This window comes from Dendrobates tinctorius, unplaced genomic scaffold (assembly GCF_039654945.1).
Source record: "Dendrobates tinctorius isolate UK_male_01 unplaced genomic scaffold, ASM3965494v1 ptg000064l, whole genome shotgun sequence".
Lineage (NCBI taxonomy): Eukaryota > Metazoa > Chordata > Amphibia > Anura > Dendrobatidae > Dendrobates > Dendrobates tinctorius.
In genome coordinates this window covers 51,092,028-51,108,798 of record NW_027361732.1, presented here as the reverse complement: position 1 = coordinate 51,108,798, position 16,771 = coordinate 51,092,028, and the positions used below count along the sequence as shown (strand labels likewise).

Sequence of the window (16,771 nt, the reverse complement as noted above, 5' to 3'; positions counted from 1 at the left end):
AGCTGTCATGTTTCTGCACCCCAGTTCCTCTGTTTTCATGCATAGTTGAGTCACTTGTTTCAATGTCAAAGGTATGGCAATTCTTGCATGAAGACCACTTTTGGACAGAATTCTCAAAACAGTAAAAGGGTATAGCTCAATTTCACTGGTTGCTGTTAGTTCTAAGCTGATGCCACTGCCGAGCAGCTTCCAGTTTCAAAGGGTGGGAAGTTTTCTTTTGCCAACCACAGAGTCTATGGTCGTCAACATTTATTGGTGTTTTTTCAAAAGAGATTGAACAGCAAATTTTGAAACCCCAGTCTACTTTGAAATCTTTGCCTGGGAGAGACCTTACTGCAGAATAACTGTTGACTTGTTGCTTCACCCAGTCTTGCACTGGTGTATGAGCTGTGACATGAAACTGTTTTCCACAATCTCCCCTTTGGAGCAGAATTTGGCTATTCATCACAGCTGTTTCTGTTTCAGTTAATGACTGCTTCAGCCTACTTATGAAAATGATGATCATTATCATATTATCATTGGTTCGGTATCTAAATATAATCTTTCAGAATCCCTAACTTTCTCCAAGTGTACCTAAAAGAATTGATGCTGTTTTATAAGCAAAGGATTGTCACACCAAATAGTATTTTGGTTTAGATTTGTCTTGTTTATTCACTTTGCATTTTAATTGATAAAAAATAAACTACTAACTCTTCTGTTGCTAATAGTGAAATCATCCTTACATAGAAGTATTTTTCCACACCTGTCTAATTCTTTTGCACTGTAATGTATCTCTAATATCAAGTTTATAGATACTGCCAGCATATCATCATTTAAGTATTTAGGGACGAAATTTTGCATTTCCATAATAATGTCGGGGAGTGTTTTCAAACTTTTTCATTAGAGAAACTAACATGCTTTCCATATTCTTCTAAATTTTCATTTATTTTTAACAATGTGGATAATAAATGGGATTTTATTCCAATGCTTGTTGGAGTTAACAACTTAGGTCTGAAGTCGCTATGGTGTCTGATATACAAACTTTGATTTGCTGCTATTGCTTCTTTCCCACTTGTTGTTTACATGATGCATTGCTAAGCCGACTGTCAGGTCAGTGCTGGGACGTGGTTGCAGCCGCTGCTAACTAAATACTGAATTCACAACAGCTGCACCTCTATAACTGGAAGTCGGAGGTTGCTGGGGAAAATAAAGTTAATTTCGTCGCAGCAGCCAGGTTTTCAGTGCAACAGCTGCACAGCTTTAGAACCTGCAAATTCACCCCATATATCTGCAGGTTAATAGTTTTGGGGGCATATGTTCCTTTTAATAAATTGAATTATTATGACATTCATTAATTGATTCATTTTTTAGGCTACAATGATTCAATAAAAATGTATTTTTACAACATTCCAATCAACAGTACTTCTAAGATATAAAACGTACCTGTCATTTCAGATAACCTTTTAGAATAATAATAAATACCGTATATACTTGTGTATAAGCCAACCAGAGTATAAGCCGAGGCACCAAATTTTGCCACAGAAAGCTGGGTAAGTTTACTGACTCGAGTATAAGCCAGATATGCATTGTCCCCTCATCCCTGTCCTGGTACCACAGTCATCACATAATATCATGTAATAATGGTATAATCACCGGTGACACTGAGAAAGCTCCAAGTGTCAGAGCACCCCCATAAACAGTCAGGGAGTACATATAACGATGCCAGAGTGCCCCATAAACAGTCAGGGAGTACACATAACAATACCAGAGCGCCCCCCATAAGCAGTCAGGGAGTACACATAATATCATAGCACCCCCATAAACAGTCAAGGAGTACATATAACAATGCCAGAGCACCCCCATAAACAGTCAGGGAGTACACATAACAATACCAGAGCGCCCCCCATAAGCAGTCAGGGAGTACACATAATATCATAGCACCCCCATAAACAGTCAAGGAGTACATATAACAATGCCAGAGCACCCCCATAAACAGTCAGGGAGTACACATAACAATACCAGAGCGCCCCCCATAAGCAGTCAGGGAGTGCACACAAACAATGCCAAAGAGTACATAACAGTACCAGAGTGCCCCCATAAACAGTGCCATATTGTCCCCAGTGTCATATTGTCCCCATAGACAGTGTCAGACAGTACACATAAACTGTACCAGAGTGCCCCATAAGCAGTGCCAGATTCCCCCATAAACAATGCCAGAGAGCACACAAACAGTGCCAGAATGCCCCATAAGCAGTGCCAAACAGTACACATAATCCCCTCCCCTCCTACTCACCCTCCTGGCTTCCCTGGATCTCCAGCTTCCCTGCATCTCTTTTATCTCAGGGCTGGCAGCTCTTCTTGTTCCTTTGCAGAGCGGTCATGTGACCCGGCTCATTAAGGTAATGAATGGGAGTGGATATGCGTCCATATTCATGACCTTAATGAGTGGGGTCACATGACTGCTCTGCAAAGGAACAGGAAGAGCTGCCGGCCCCAGGATAACAGAGAGATGCAGGGAAGATGGAGATCCAGCGACGGAGGGTGAGTATTGATGTATGACTCGTGTATAAGCCGGGAGGGGGCATTTTCAGCACAAAAAATGTGCTGAAAATCTCGGCTTATACCCGAGTATATACGGTAATAATCTTTATTTTTATATAGCGCTAACATATTCCGCCGTGCGATGGGGCTCACAATCTAAATTCCCTATCAGTATGTCTTTGGAGTGTGGAGGAAACCGGAGTACCAGGAGGAAACCCACGCAAACATGGGAAGAGCATAAAAACTCCTTGCAGATGTTGTCCTTGGTGGGATTCGAACCCAGGACTCCAGCGCTTCAAGGCTGCAGTGCTATCCACTGAGCCACCGTGCTGCCCATAGAATAAACCATTAGAAGTCTATTTTGCACCATTATATGACTAGTATCCTGTATTTTTCACAAGTTGTGCACCACATAAGCAGGATTCCTGTTTTTATGTAACGCATGCTCAGAAGCTGCCTTGAGTATACTATACAGCAGTATTAAGCACTGTAGCTGTGAATCCAGCAGTGGTTATAATAAAACACTTACTAGAAAGCAGCTCAAATTGTCTTAACATCTGTCTTTCACAATGCTTCTCACTCTGCTCTTCCCTCCTGCTCTCTCCGGCTTCACAAACCTAAATGGGCAGCTGTTATCTGATCACTAAATGAGCTGCCAGACCATCTTGTTTTGACAAAATATAGATTTTATCAGTTTTGTAGAGAAAATAATGGGTTCAGGATGCAGGGAGAGGAGAAGAATTAGTTTATGAGTAGAGAAGGAAGCATATTTCTTACAAACTTTCTTATATTCGCTTGTACTAATGATTTCTACAAAGTTTATTGGAATAGAAGTGACCAATCAATACTCTACCTTGATCTGGCACTATCAACAAAGGCGGCTCTGGGTTGGTTATCTGTGGTCCTTGTATCCGATGAGTAAATAGTGCTAAAAAAAAGATTGTAGGGTTATAACAATGACTTAGCTTGTTTTGTGACCAAATTTATTTTGTAGCACGTATCATTACACTAGCCCCCACCATTTGTCATTATGTTTATCGAGGGTCTAGTCAACCAAACGTTTCCTTTTTTGTTCTTTGAAGAACAGACCATTTTTTAGCCTGTGTTGCATGTTTTATTTTTTATCCAATTAAAAAAACTATAGGAGGTAAAATATGTGAACTCTTTATCATTAGCAAGGGATGTGTTCAATCGAATGAAACACAAATGGAAATCAAATGGCTTTTGTTTTCATAAATTGTAAACAGATCCGTATAGACTTCAATGGCTGATACTCATTCCAAACAACAGGAGAGTAGGACGTGCACTGAGTTTAATGGAGTAGACAAAGTAAAATTAATATTATGAAACAATACTTACATTTTTTGCCCTTCTGGTTTTCCTGGGACAACTCTGTTGAAAAGTAATTCACCAGCATGAGCATCTATTCTATTATTTCTAATCACTGTTTTCCGGTGATTCCTTTGTATCCCCGTTCATACTGCACCCACACACACAAATGATACACCATTTGAAAGGTAAACTTGCCCCCTTCAGCAAGAAAACAGCCAAACAAACCACATATCCATGATTTGATCACAAAATACAGTTTAAATATTAATTTTCATAAACCTGCAGTAGGGGAAAAATGACCTGCAGGTGGCACCACACTACCCCAAAGCACACTACCAACACATTTGTAAACATGCACTGCTTTTTCGCTGATTACTTTGCCCCACACACACACATGATACACCATTTGAAAGGTAAACTTGCTCCCTTCAGCAAGAAAACAGCCAAACAAACCACACATTAACGATTTTATCACTAAATACAGTTTAAACAGTCATTTTCATAAACCTAAAGAAAGACACAATAACCTGCAGGTGGCACCTCAATCAGAAAACATTTTTTGGCTTCTATTTATCAAAACAATTTATTGTATTACCAATCTACATATATAAATAGCTGGACAAGCAGGACTTAGAGGAATGCTGGGGGGAGGGAGGTGCTGGTCTCACCTGGACCCGTAGAAGCGAGTAATTGCGAAACGGCCATTGTCTAGCACCTCCCTCCCCCAGCATTCCTCTAAGTCCTGCTTGTCCATATACCTGTTGATGGAACTTATGTGGAATAAAAGACGCACAATTTTTTCAGTTCAACTGGTGAGTGCTACATTTCTTCTTCTACTATACATTGGATGATTCATGTTTGTTCATGCAAGCACCTCTGTTTTTTGACTGAACTATGAACCGCCATACTTCAGATAAACAGCTTCGTCTGTTAATAGTGGTGATTTGTGTGCCCTAGTTTGCCGTTCATCTCTTTGCTTCTCTACTTGGATTGATATATAAATACCTGTCTGTGTTCATCAGCTCATGAAACACATTTACATTTGACCAGCTTGCTTTTTCTGAAATTGCCTGTGCCCCCAACGACCAATGTGTGAAAATTTTGCACGGGCCAAGCTAGTATGATATATATTTTACTTATTATATAATTTCTCGGGAATATTTGTATAGTAGGTAATGAGTAGCCCTTACTAAGGGCTCATCATTATTACAAATAACTTACCTGTAATATAAAAACATATCGAAGTAAAAAAAATCTCTCACCCTTGATTTATTAAGCAGTACTAATCCAAAATAAAGTAACGTATCGGTCTCAAACATAGGCCTTCATCAGACGGATTGCTGAGGTGTAGAGTGACAAAGTGCAACGCTGATAGAGTGAGGGCAGCAGCCCAAACAGATTGCTCATCGGCTTCTATTTCTCAATCTTCTATGAATTTATAGAAGGCCTGAACCTTTTGACTGATTTAGCTTTATTCTTGTCGGTGAGCATACTAAGCCTCCTCTTACAAGGAAGCGTATTGTATAAAGACCTTGTTTCATTTTTTTAATTTATGTGAAAAATGTCCAATTCAAAATGTAAAGGCTGCAATCTTATTAATATAGAGTAAAAGAGCGGCACATCCAAGGAATGAAATAATGGAATCTTCTTTACTGTATTCCAATAATGGATTAAAAAAAAAATTTCAATGGAAAAGGTTCACACGAAAGCCATGAAAGATTGATGTGTTTCCATATTAACAATAATGCCTTTACTATTATTCTGACTATGTGCGTTATAAGGTTTTTGATTCATTTTTGTAATGGATGTGCTGTTCTTTTTCTCTGTGAAGCGGACAGTTTGCTGGATCACTGGTGCCCATACACACCAAGGCAGGGAACACGATACGGACTATGGATGTGATGAGCCTTCATATTAAATGTTTTGTTTGACAATCTAATCAATAATGACTGGTCAGACCAATGGGATGACAGATTTTATCTGGTACCAAAATTATTACATCTAGGACCAGACTTTCTGTGCAGCTATTTCAGAGGAGACGCAAAATTTACTGGTATTCAATTCTATTAATATCATGGAAAACTCTTTCTTGAGTGAACAGGATTCAATCATATGTAAGGTCACTAAACTCCCAGAGTCCAGAAGTCCAATCACTAGCAACCCATTTACAATCACTTGCATACCTGGGGCCCCTCACCAGGATGAGGAACAGCTTGAAAACTATTTGTAATAGCAGTAGTAATTGTGCTGAATCTTCTTAAAGGATTCTGTCAGCAGGTTTTTGTTATGTAATTTGAGAGCAACTTGATATTTTGGCTGAGACCCTGACTCCAGTGATGTGTCACTTAGTGTTAGGTGTCGGGTTCCTGTTGCTGCACAGCAGGAATCCTGAACCTTGCCTTCGGCGGTCTCCCATTCCTCTCCGGCCACAGAGGAGGTTGATCAGCAGACTCTTCGATCCCGGCGCTCTGCTCAGACTAGCACTGTGGGTTTGGTTGCTGATGCCACCTCTGGTCCAGCTATAGCATTGCATGCTGGTCAGCAGCGAGCTACTCCAGGGACTAAGTCCTCCTTTCGGTCCACTGAGCATACCCATGGACGATCTCTCTTTGGAGATCGGAGGTCACATGCTCAGGTCCTCCTCCAGCTCGGATTGGACCACCAGGAAGGTCCCGGAAGGACGCTGCTATAAAAGGTTTGCATGGCCGCTCGGCCATGCGCTAGTATAGACTCAAATACTTATGGAGTGTATGATGATGGATGCATGTATCTGGTGACTGACTCCTTATGAAACCCCTACCCTTGGTTGTGTCTGTTGTTAGGGTTTAGCGGTTAGAGTCAGCGCCTGTCAGTGGCTAGTGTATATGCCACAGTGCATTCCAGTCTTCTGCACACTAGCGTCCGATGGTGTCACCCACTGCAGGGCACTATCGTACCGCGGCAAGTGACAACCACGCCTGTGCAACGCCTTGCGCAACTTGTGCGCTTATCTGGCCAAATCCTGGGCGATTAGTGGCGTCCGCCTGAGCGGCACTGTGGACACTTTCATGCGTTATTATAGTAACTCCTGCTGGCACCGCAGTCACGGCGCTGAGCGCTAGCGGTCTAGAGGGACTCTAGTCCTGCGGTCTAAGGGCCGAGTCCTGTGACCTTACACTATGCGCGCCCTCTGTCGAGTCCTGTGGGGTTAACAGGCTCCGGCGATTCTTTCAGCGGCTCTGTGAAATAACAGAATTCGCTCCTGTTCACACCGGGTCAGTGGTTAACCCGCCGGTGTTCACTTAGTACTCCGCCATAACTAAGCAGCAGTTTTTCATCTCTGCACGGTGGACCCCGGGCTGCGAACGCACCTTATACCTTCTTTATTATTTGGTGTGTTCCGCCAGCCCATAACACTTAGAAGGCTGTGTGCTGTTGCTTATATAAAAACAGTGTTTTATCAGCAGGAGATTATCACTACAGTACTACAGTAGATGTTTCATGCCATGTAGTCCTCCTGCTCTCTGTAACCATGTCCCCACCACTGATTAGCAGCTTTTTGTCAATATGCAGTGTACACAGAAAGTTGTCAATCAGTGGGGTGGGCGGGGTTATACAGAAAGATTAAAAGCAAGGCCACAAAATATGAATTAAAATTCCCTCATAAAATTCAAGAATTAAAGGGAATCTGTCACCCCTTTTTTGAGATATCACATAATGATATCATTCAATTGTGTGTCACATAAGGATTCTCTTAGTACTTTTGCTTCCCCTGACCCCGCACCTTTCATGCATAAATACCTTTTTTATATCGGTTCAGATGTATGTAAACTGCCGCTGTCCGGTCCACTGGTTGGGGCTTATTCACCTGCTCCCCCCCCCCCTGTCTTGCTCTATGCATTTCTTCTTGTGTAGAGCAAGACAGGGAGGGGGGAGCAGGTGAATAAGCCCCGCCCATCAGACCGGACCGTGGCAGTTTACATACATCTGAACCGATATAAAAAAGGTGCGGGGTCAGGGGGAAGCAAAAGTACTAAGAGAATCCTTATGTGACACACAATTGAATGATATCATTATGTGATATCTCAAAAAAGGGGTGACAGATTCCCTTTAACACAGCTAAAAAGGGCAACAGTATATATCTGCCCTGGTCTCAGAACTAATCAGAATGCAGCAAACTGATATAATAAAGATGGCAGTAACACAGGTGAAAAATACTGATGAGACAACCATTCACAACTTACGAATTCATAGAGGGGGTGATTGCTTAGTATTAAACTTGATACAAAAAAGACTTGTATATTGCACTGTCACACACACCAGTGATTAGCAGCTTTTTCTGTACACTGTATAATGACAAAAAGCTGTCAGTCAGTGGTGTGGGTGGGATTATACAGGCCTGAGTATTTAGAGCACCGCTTCTTCTTGCTGCAGAGAAAACTGATTTTGTCACAACTGCGGCACTCAGTAAACTAAGTGATACATCATTGGAATCAGGGTCTTTGACCCTACATCATGCTGCTCTCAGATGAGATATCAAAACCCTGCTGACAGATTCCCTTTATAAATGTGTATACAGCTAGTCCATTATTAAATTATTCAATTCGATCCCCTTGTCAACCCAGGGTAATTTATTTGCACTGAACATAACCTTATTTGTCCTATCCCGACATAGTCCTATTCATACACACTAATACCAGCAGCGAAAGATTAATAGGGTGGGAAGGTACTTTTTTGTCTTTTATTTACTGTTTAATACTGTAGTTGCGTTGGTGTTATGGATAAGGTGTCAATGAAGACCCAAAATTTACATCTACTTTTTAATTATTTAAATTTAAAAAGTATTAAACTTGTTTTAAACTTGTTTTTTTTCTTACGGTCTAGTTTCAGTTGTTGTAGTGGTGGTAGTACTGGTGTTCCTGTTTGTCGGAGTCCAAGATTTTCTGTATGGGAGCATGACATATAATAATATCAATTCATTGTGTTTCATTCTTTAAATGCACATTCATAGGTAAAAATGATTAGTATATATAGAAATTTTTCTCTAAATATATTTTAAATACACATAACATCATTGAGTTATTATTAGACTTTTTTATACATTTTTCCACTTATTTATATTTAATAGCTGAAGAGCCCGGCGCTGCCCGGGCATAGTAACTGACACCAGAAACGCATTGAGAACGTAAGCATCTATATCTTCTATGCTGGCATTTTAACCTCTACCCTGTATCGATTGAAGTGAATAAAAGAAATTTGTTTTCACTACATCGAGGAGCTGGACAACCTTTTTCCATGTCAGAACCAGAGCGCTGAGTGGAACAGTCCTAACTTCCATACCAGGGATCTCCTGGGGCGAGAATCAGAGCGCTGAGGGATTTACCCTAGCGTCCATATCGGAGATCCCTTTAAGAGAGGCCTGGGGTCAGTACCAAAGCGCAGAGTGGATTTGCCCTGACTTACATACCGGAGATCCCTTTAAGAGAGCCTGGTATCAGAACCAGAGCGCTGAGTGGATTTGCCCTGACTTGCATACAGGAGATCCCCTTAAAAGAGCCTGGGGTCAGTACCAGAGCATTTGAAGGCAATTGCCCTGACTTCCATACCAGAGATCCCTTTAAGAGAGGTCTGGGGTCAGAACCAAAGTGCTGGATGGATTTACCCTGACTTCCATACTGGAGATCCCTTTAAGAAAGGCCTGGGGTCAGTACCAAAGCACAGAGTGGATTTGCCCTAACTTCCATACCAATGATCCCTTTAAGAGACCCTGGGGTCAGAACCACAGAGCTGAGTGGAACGGTTTTAACTTCCATACCGGGGATCCCTTTAAGAGAGGCCTGGGGTTAAAACCAAAGTGCTCTGTGCACCTTTCTGTGAGGCATACAATGGCTGAGAGCTTATGTTCCCAGGGATGCCAGATTCCTCCCACCATGTCAATGTCTGCTGAGGTGTTGTCAAGTGGGAAAACTTGCTCATAGCAACCAGTCACAGCTCAGCTTCTTTTGAACAGCTCTGGCGAAATGAAAGATGCTTCATGATTGGTTGGTGATACACACATACATACATTCAGTTTTATATCTCTCTCTCTCTCTCTCTCTCTCTCTCTCTCTCTCTCTCTCTCTATATATATATAGTGGTGTGACTGGTGGTTAATGGAAGGTATGTGTCACGGGGATGGCAGCTCCCTGTGATGTAGCCCGTAGTGTTTTCTTAAGTAGTTGTTGCTCACATTTGGGTCCTGGCTACAGGTAGCTTTGAGAGTTGGGAGGGTCGGGCTACCCATATACCATACACTGTGGTGAGGGGTCTCACTGTACCCCGTTTTGGCTGAAAATATGTGTGTGGTTATGAATCTGCAGGACCTGTGATGAGGTCATGAACATGTGACTAGCCATGTGATTGATACCTGGGAGTGGTTCCAGGCTATAAGGAAGGTGTGTTGCACAGGTGTGAGAGAGTGATTAGGAGTCTGTCAGCTTGGACAGAGCTCCCATGTTCCAGGCTCGGACATCACATAGCCTGGGGAAGCCATGCCGGCGACTCTGAGCCAAAAGGAGCGGACGGTCTTGAAACCCATGTGATACTGACCGGGGTCAGAGAGAAATGTGTACAGGATGCCTCTGTGGTAAGAGGGTTCCGGGAACCTGCGTGGCCAACAGGTAACGGTCTTGAAAACCGTGTGATACTGACCGGGGTCAGAAAGAGACTGTGCGTGAACTGATACCTATCGGATGCCTCTGAGGACAAGAGGGATCCGCGAACCTGTCTGGGCGACCCAAAAGGTAACGGTCTTGACAACCGTGTGTTACACTGAACGGGGTCAGTGAAAGACTGCTTGAGAAGTGGCTATAGGGTGCCTCTGTGGATAAGAGGTACCCGGGAACCTGTGTGGCCGACACCAGCAGGTAATGGACAGGTGGTCAGTGAGAAGTATTTTCAGTGAGAGACTGTATCTGTGTTCATGTGCTAAAGCTGAATGTTTAACAGACAGTGCAAATGGCTGCTGGAACTGTCTTAGTAATAAGCTGAATGGCTTCATTTTAAACCCTGAGCCTGCCAGTGTTTACCTCAAAGACCTGCAAAGTGAGTAATCCCCGTCCACTCACATGGTGGAACTTTACAATATACTATGTAATATATAAAGCTCAAGTGTGTGTATGTATGTATGTGTGTATGTCCGGGATTGGAATCCGCACCGTCGCAGCTACAGCCACAAAATTTGGCACAGTCACATGTCTGGACCCCGAGAGCCTCCTAGGCAATGTTGTGAGGTGAAATTTTAATCCTGCGTGTTCCAATTCACCAAACAATTTTGCCCCATCAACATAATGGGGAAAAAGTGTGCATGTATCAAGCCCCGCCCCTCATTATAATGTCATAATGGTTGTCATGGCGACGCTGATGTCATCATAGGTTGCAAGCCCCGCTGCTCATTATCTAATATATAAAGCTCAAAGTGTGTATGTATGTATGTATGTGTGTATGTATGCTACAGCCACAAAATTTGGCACAGTCGCACGTCTCATTATGATGTCACAATGGTTGCCATGGCGACGCTGATGTCATCAAGCCCCGCCGCTCATTATGATGTCATAATGGTTGACTATGGGATGGAGGATGTGTGATGGGTATATGGGCACTGGACTATGGGATGGGGGATATGAATGACGGGTATATGGGCACGGGACTATGGGATGGAGGATGTGTGATGGGTATATGGGCACTGGACTATGGGATGGAGGATATGTATGACGGGTATATGGGCACGGGACTATGGGATGGAGGGTGTGTAGGGCATATAGGCACTGGACTATGGGATGGAGGATATGTATGATGGGTATATGGGCATGGGACTATGGGATGGCGGATATGTATGATAGGTATATGGGCATGGGACTATGAGATGAAGGATGTGTGATGGGTATATGGGCACTCGACTATGGGATGGCGAATATGTATGATGGGTATATGGGCATGGGACTATGGGATGGAGGATGTGTGATGGGTATATGGGCATGGGACTATGGGATGGATGATGTGTGATGGGTATATGGGCACTCGACTATGGGATGGAGGATATGTATGATGGGTATATGGGCACAGGCCTATGGGATGGTGGATATGTATGATGGGTATATGGGCACGGGACTATGGGATGGAGGATAATTATAATTTGTTATAACTAACCACAGTTGTTACTATGCCCGGGCAGCGCCGGGCTCTTCAGCGAGTGATGTCATAATGGTTGACTATGGGATGGAGGATGTGTGATGGGTATATGGGCACTGGACTATGGGATGGAGGATATGTATGACGGGTATATGGGCATGGGACTATGGGATGGAGGATGTGTGATGGGTATATGGGCACTGGACTATGGGATGGAGGATATGTATGACGGGTATATGGGCACAGGACTATGGGACGGAGGATGTGTGATGGGTATATGGTCACTGGACTATGGGATGGCGGATATGTATGATGGGTATATGGGCACGGGACTATGGTATGGAGGATATGTATGATGGGTATATGGGCATGGGACTATGAGATGAAGGATGTGTGATGGGTATATGGGCACTCGACTATGGGATGGCGAATATGTATGATGGGTATATGGGCATGGGACTATGGGATGGAGGATGTGTGATGGGTATATGGGCATGGGACTATGGGATGGAGGATGTGTGATGGGTATATGAGAACTTGACTATGGGATGGAGGATATGTATGATGGGTATATGGGCACGGGCCTATGGGATGGTGGATATGAATGATGGGTATATGGGCACGGGACTATAGGATGGAGGATAATTATAATTTACTATAACTAACCACAGTTAGTTACTATGCCGGGCTCTTCAGCTAGTATATATATATATATATATATATATACACACACAGTAAGAGGTTCCCACTTGGTTTCCATTACTTTTTACACTGGGTTGCAAATAGTATTGTCACTGGCAGTGTCGCCTTGTACATTTATTTTACTAAACTCAGTAGCAGCGCAGACTGGGAAGAACACAGAATTCATTCACGATTCTTCAGTAACTAAGGAGTACAATGTTCAGAAGGAAGCCAAAGTAAGCAGTGCTTGTCCAGCATAAACAGTGATTCATACAATTGTTCAATATAAAGAAAATCCACAGAGTATTCCCACAGATACAGATTTATTATAACACAATCAGCCAATTATAATTTATTAAACTTGTGCAACCTATTGGGTAATGTATTAAACTTGGTTATAACATAGTTACACCAAAAGAGTATGTTGGAGCCTAAGTGCATCAGTCAAGCTATAAAAAAGAGACAACTGTGCAAAAATCTATATTAAAAATAATTTAGAAATATTGTACCATATTTTATTATAGATAAAGCAATTTTAATGGGGTTTCATAAGAGAATATATATTGGTTCCAGGGACATTACCTGCACCAATGCTTAGAAACTCTAGCTTCTCCACACTCCCACCGCCCCGACACTAAAAAAGTTTACTGGCTTTTCATCTTTTAGCAATATATTTTTAAGGCTAAAAAATTGTGTGTACTTTATCATTGATAGGATAGGCCATCAATGTTTGATCAGTCAGTGTCCAACACTCGACACCCCCGCCGATCAGCTGTTCTCAGTGTGGGGGCGGCAGCCATGGGCCAGAAATACTCACTTGCGGAGCTGTCTTCTGATAGTAGCCGAGGCAGGGTACTACACATCCTCCTCCTATTCAAATCAATGGAGGCAGATGTGTAGTTCCTTGCAGCAGCCACTACCAGAAGACAGAGCAGGTCTGCAAGTGAGTATTTGCGGCCAGCGGCTGCTGATGCCGGTGCCAAGAACAGCTGATCGGTGGGGGTGCCTGGTGCTGACCTTGACTGATCAGACATTGATGAACTTTCCTAAGGATAAATCATCTATGCTAAAGTAGTTGACAACCTCTTTAATTAAATTCCCAATTTTTCGTTGCAATGACCAGAGCTTTGCTTTTCTAATACACAGAGCTCCAAATCCCAGCATATATTATTGCCATAATGTCTGCCTGCAGCCACCAATAAAGAGTATAAGAGGGTGTACATTTAAATTCTAAAATAAAAAAAGTAAGCAGTCAGCTCCCCCTAGTGGTGGCTGTTGGCAGTCAAGTATTGTTTTTACTCATTAAGGGAATTTAGAGCTCTATCAGCAAAATAGAGTAAAATTATGAGCTTAATCAGTAAGGAATTATGGACCAGTTGGTTGAAATCAAGAAAATGATTTTCAGTGTGGACATTAACTGCTAAACGAGCTGACTCCAAAAAGTTACTGAATCCTTGGTCTTGAATAGAATCGTTGACCATTATTATACATCAGTCATAGTTGTGTGACAAACTGATAACAAAGCTTTCACACTTCAGTTTTTTACAATCAGTCACAATCCGCCAGGTTTTGAAAAAAACGGATCCTCAATTTTCTTTTGAGGATCCGTATTTTTTCCCCATTGACTTCCATTATTGGCGGATTGTGACGGATTGCCGTCCGTTGCATCCGTTTTTTTTGCGGATCTGCCAAAAGTTCCTGTCCGTCACCATCCTCAAAGATTTCAAAACGGAGCTTGCAACGTTCTTTTCTCTGGCGGATCCTCCAGACACTCATTTAACCCGAAATTCTTTCTGGGTGCCGGACAAAAAAAAAATTCTCTCTCTCTCTCTCTCTCTCCCTCCCTCCTCTTTTCCAGGCTGCAATTCCTTTAAAATTCTTCATTTGTCGGATCCGTCAAAAAAATGGACGGGTGGCATCCGTTGTCATCAGTACTACAACGGATCCGCCATCCGTCCTTTTGGCGGATTTTGACTGATGCAAAAAACTGAAGTGTGAAAGAGGCCTTAGTAATAAGCTTTGTTATCAGCTAGGATGTATTAACAGAAGCATACAGTCTAGATCACGTGAAGTCATTATTTCCCTCTACTCCTCTTTGGTCAGACCTCATCTGGAATATTGTGTCCAGTTTTGGGCACCACATTTTAAAAAAGCCATCAACAAACTGGAGCAAGTTCAGAAAAGAGCGACCAGAATGGTGACCGGTCTGCAAACCCTGTCTTATGAGGAAAGGTTGCAGGATTTGGAAATGTTTAGTTTGCAAAAGAGAAGACTGAGAGGAGACTTAATAGCTGTCTACAAATATCTAAAGGGCTGTCACATTGTAGAAGGATCATCTTTATTCTCGTTTGCACAAGGAAAGACTGGAAACAATGGGATGAAACTGAATGGGAGGAGACACAGATTACATATTAGAAAAAACTTTTTGACAGTTAGAGTGATCAATGAGTGGTACAGGCTGCCACGAGAAGTGGTGAGTTCTCCTTCAATGGAAGTCTTGAAACAGAGGCTGGACAGACATCTGACTGGGATGATTTAGCGAATCCTGCTTTGAGCAGGGGGTTGGACCAGATGGCCCAGGAGGTCCCTTCCAGCTCTACGATTCTATGATTCTATTATAATAGAAAAGGGGACCAGCTACAAACTGGCTGCCAGTGTAAAGCATCATTTTCCCTTTACAACCTGTAGTTTTCTGTTTGTTATAAAATACTTTCACCTTGTCATGGCTCACAAATAGCAATCTCATTTTTCTCAACTCTGTAGTAATGGATCCAGCTACTTACTAGTTCATGCTATATTTGCCATCTGAAAAAAATAGTCCCGTGTACCTTTAGTATTAAATCAATATGCTAGTGCACAAATACGCTGTGACCAATATACAAAATGCACCGTGCATTAGCACTCAGTGATTAAAGATGTTGTCCACTACTTTAGTATGGATGACCTATCCTCTGGATTGGTCATCAATGTCTGATCGGTTGAGGTCGGTGGCGATGGCTGCCGCCCGGAAGCATTCATTTGTGAAGCTGGCTATCTTCTGATAGTGGCCGCGGTGGGGTACTACACATCCTATTGATTTGAATAGGAGGTGGATGTGCAGTACCAAGCCTTGGCCACTACCAGAAGATGGAGCAGCTACGCAAGTGAGTACTTCCAGCCGGCGGCCGCCAACACTGATAGCATTTGCTTGGCGAGGGTGCCGGGTGTCAGACCCCAAACGATCAGACATTGATAACCTGTCCTAAGAATAAAGTCATCAATGTAAAAGTAGTGGACAACCTCTTTAATAAATACATGAACTCCACTATTGCTCAGTAGGTCACTTTGTCATGGTTGGATTGCTTTTACACTTTTCATCAAAAAATGAGACAAAGTACTATATACTTTTAACATGTACAACAATAGTGGAGTTCATGTATTCATTAGTCTTAGTATGCTGACGCATAGGTTATATATACATTGTGGTATATTGCCCACCGCGTATTTGTGCACCTGTGCAATTATTTAATGCTAAAGGTGAGTGGGCTCTTTTTGGTCAATTTTTTGTAGTTTGCATTGGGAAGGGGATGGCCTCCCAAGCTATGCACCCTTGTCTAGCCATCTTTTCCAAAAAAGTTTCATTGTGAGCTAAGCCTATGTCTTCCCTATTTCACGTATGTACATGGAGAGGTGACTCATTAGAGTTAGGGACCATCCATATGAGGTTCACGTTGTCGTGGCTGGATGGAATTATTGTATTCATTAAGTGCAGTAATGAATAGTGTGGGGAAAAAAAGTATTTAGTCAGCCACCAATTGTGCAAGTTCTCCCTCTTAAAAAGATGAGAGAGGCCTGTAATTGACATCATAGATAGACCACAGCTATTAGAGTCAAAATGAGAAAACATCCAGAAAATAACCTTGTCTGATTTGGCAAGATTTACTTTGCAAATTATGGTGGAAAATAAGTTTTTGGGCACCTAAAAACATGCAAGATTTCTGGATCTCACAAACCTGTAACTTCTTCTGTAAGAGGCTCCTCTGTCTTTCACTCATTGCCTGTAATAATGGCACCTGTTTCAACTTGTTATCAGTATAAAAAGACACCTGTC

The 16,771-nt window shown here is 42.4% G+C and overlaps 1 protein-coding gene across 4 annotated transcripts in view; it reads right to left on the bottom strand.

Moving 5' to 3' along the window:
• SCEL (sciellin) overlaps positions 1 to 16,771 on the bottom strand; it is a 150,458-nt gene that overhangs the window by 51,497 nt on the left and 82,190 nt on the right. For all 4 annotated transcript variants that reach the window (XM_073580421.1, XM_073580422.1, XM_073580423.1 and 1 more), the window contains exons 9-11: positions 8,709 to 8,774; positions 3,880 to 3,912; positions 3,374 to 3,448 (exon numbers count right to left, since the gene is read on the bottom strand). In XM_073580421.1, coding sequence (XP_073436522.1) covers positions 3,374 to 3,448; positions 3,880 to 3,912; positions 8,709 to 8,774 — 174 coding nt within the window. The remainder of the gene's footprint in view (positions 1 to 3,373; positions 3,449 to 3,879; positions 3,913 to 8,708; positions 8,775 to 16,771) is intronic.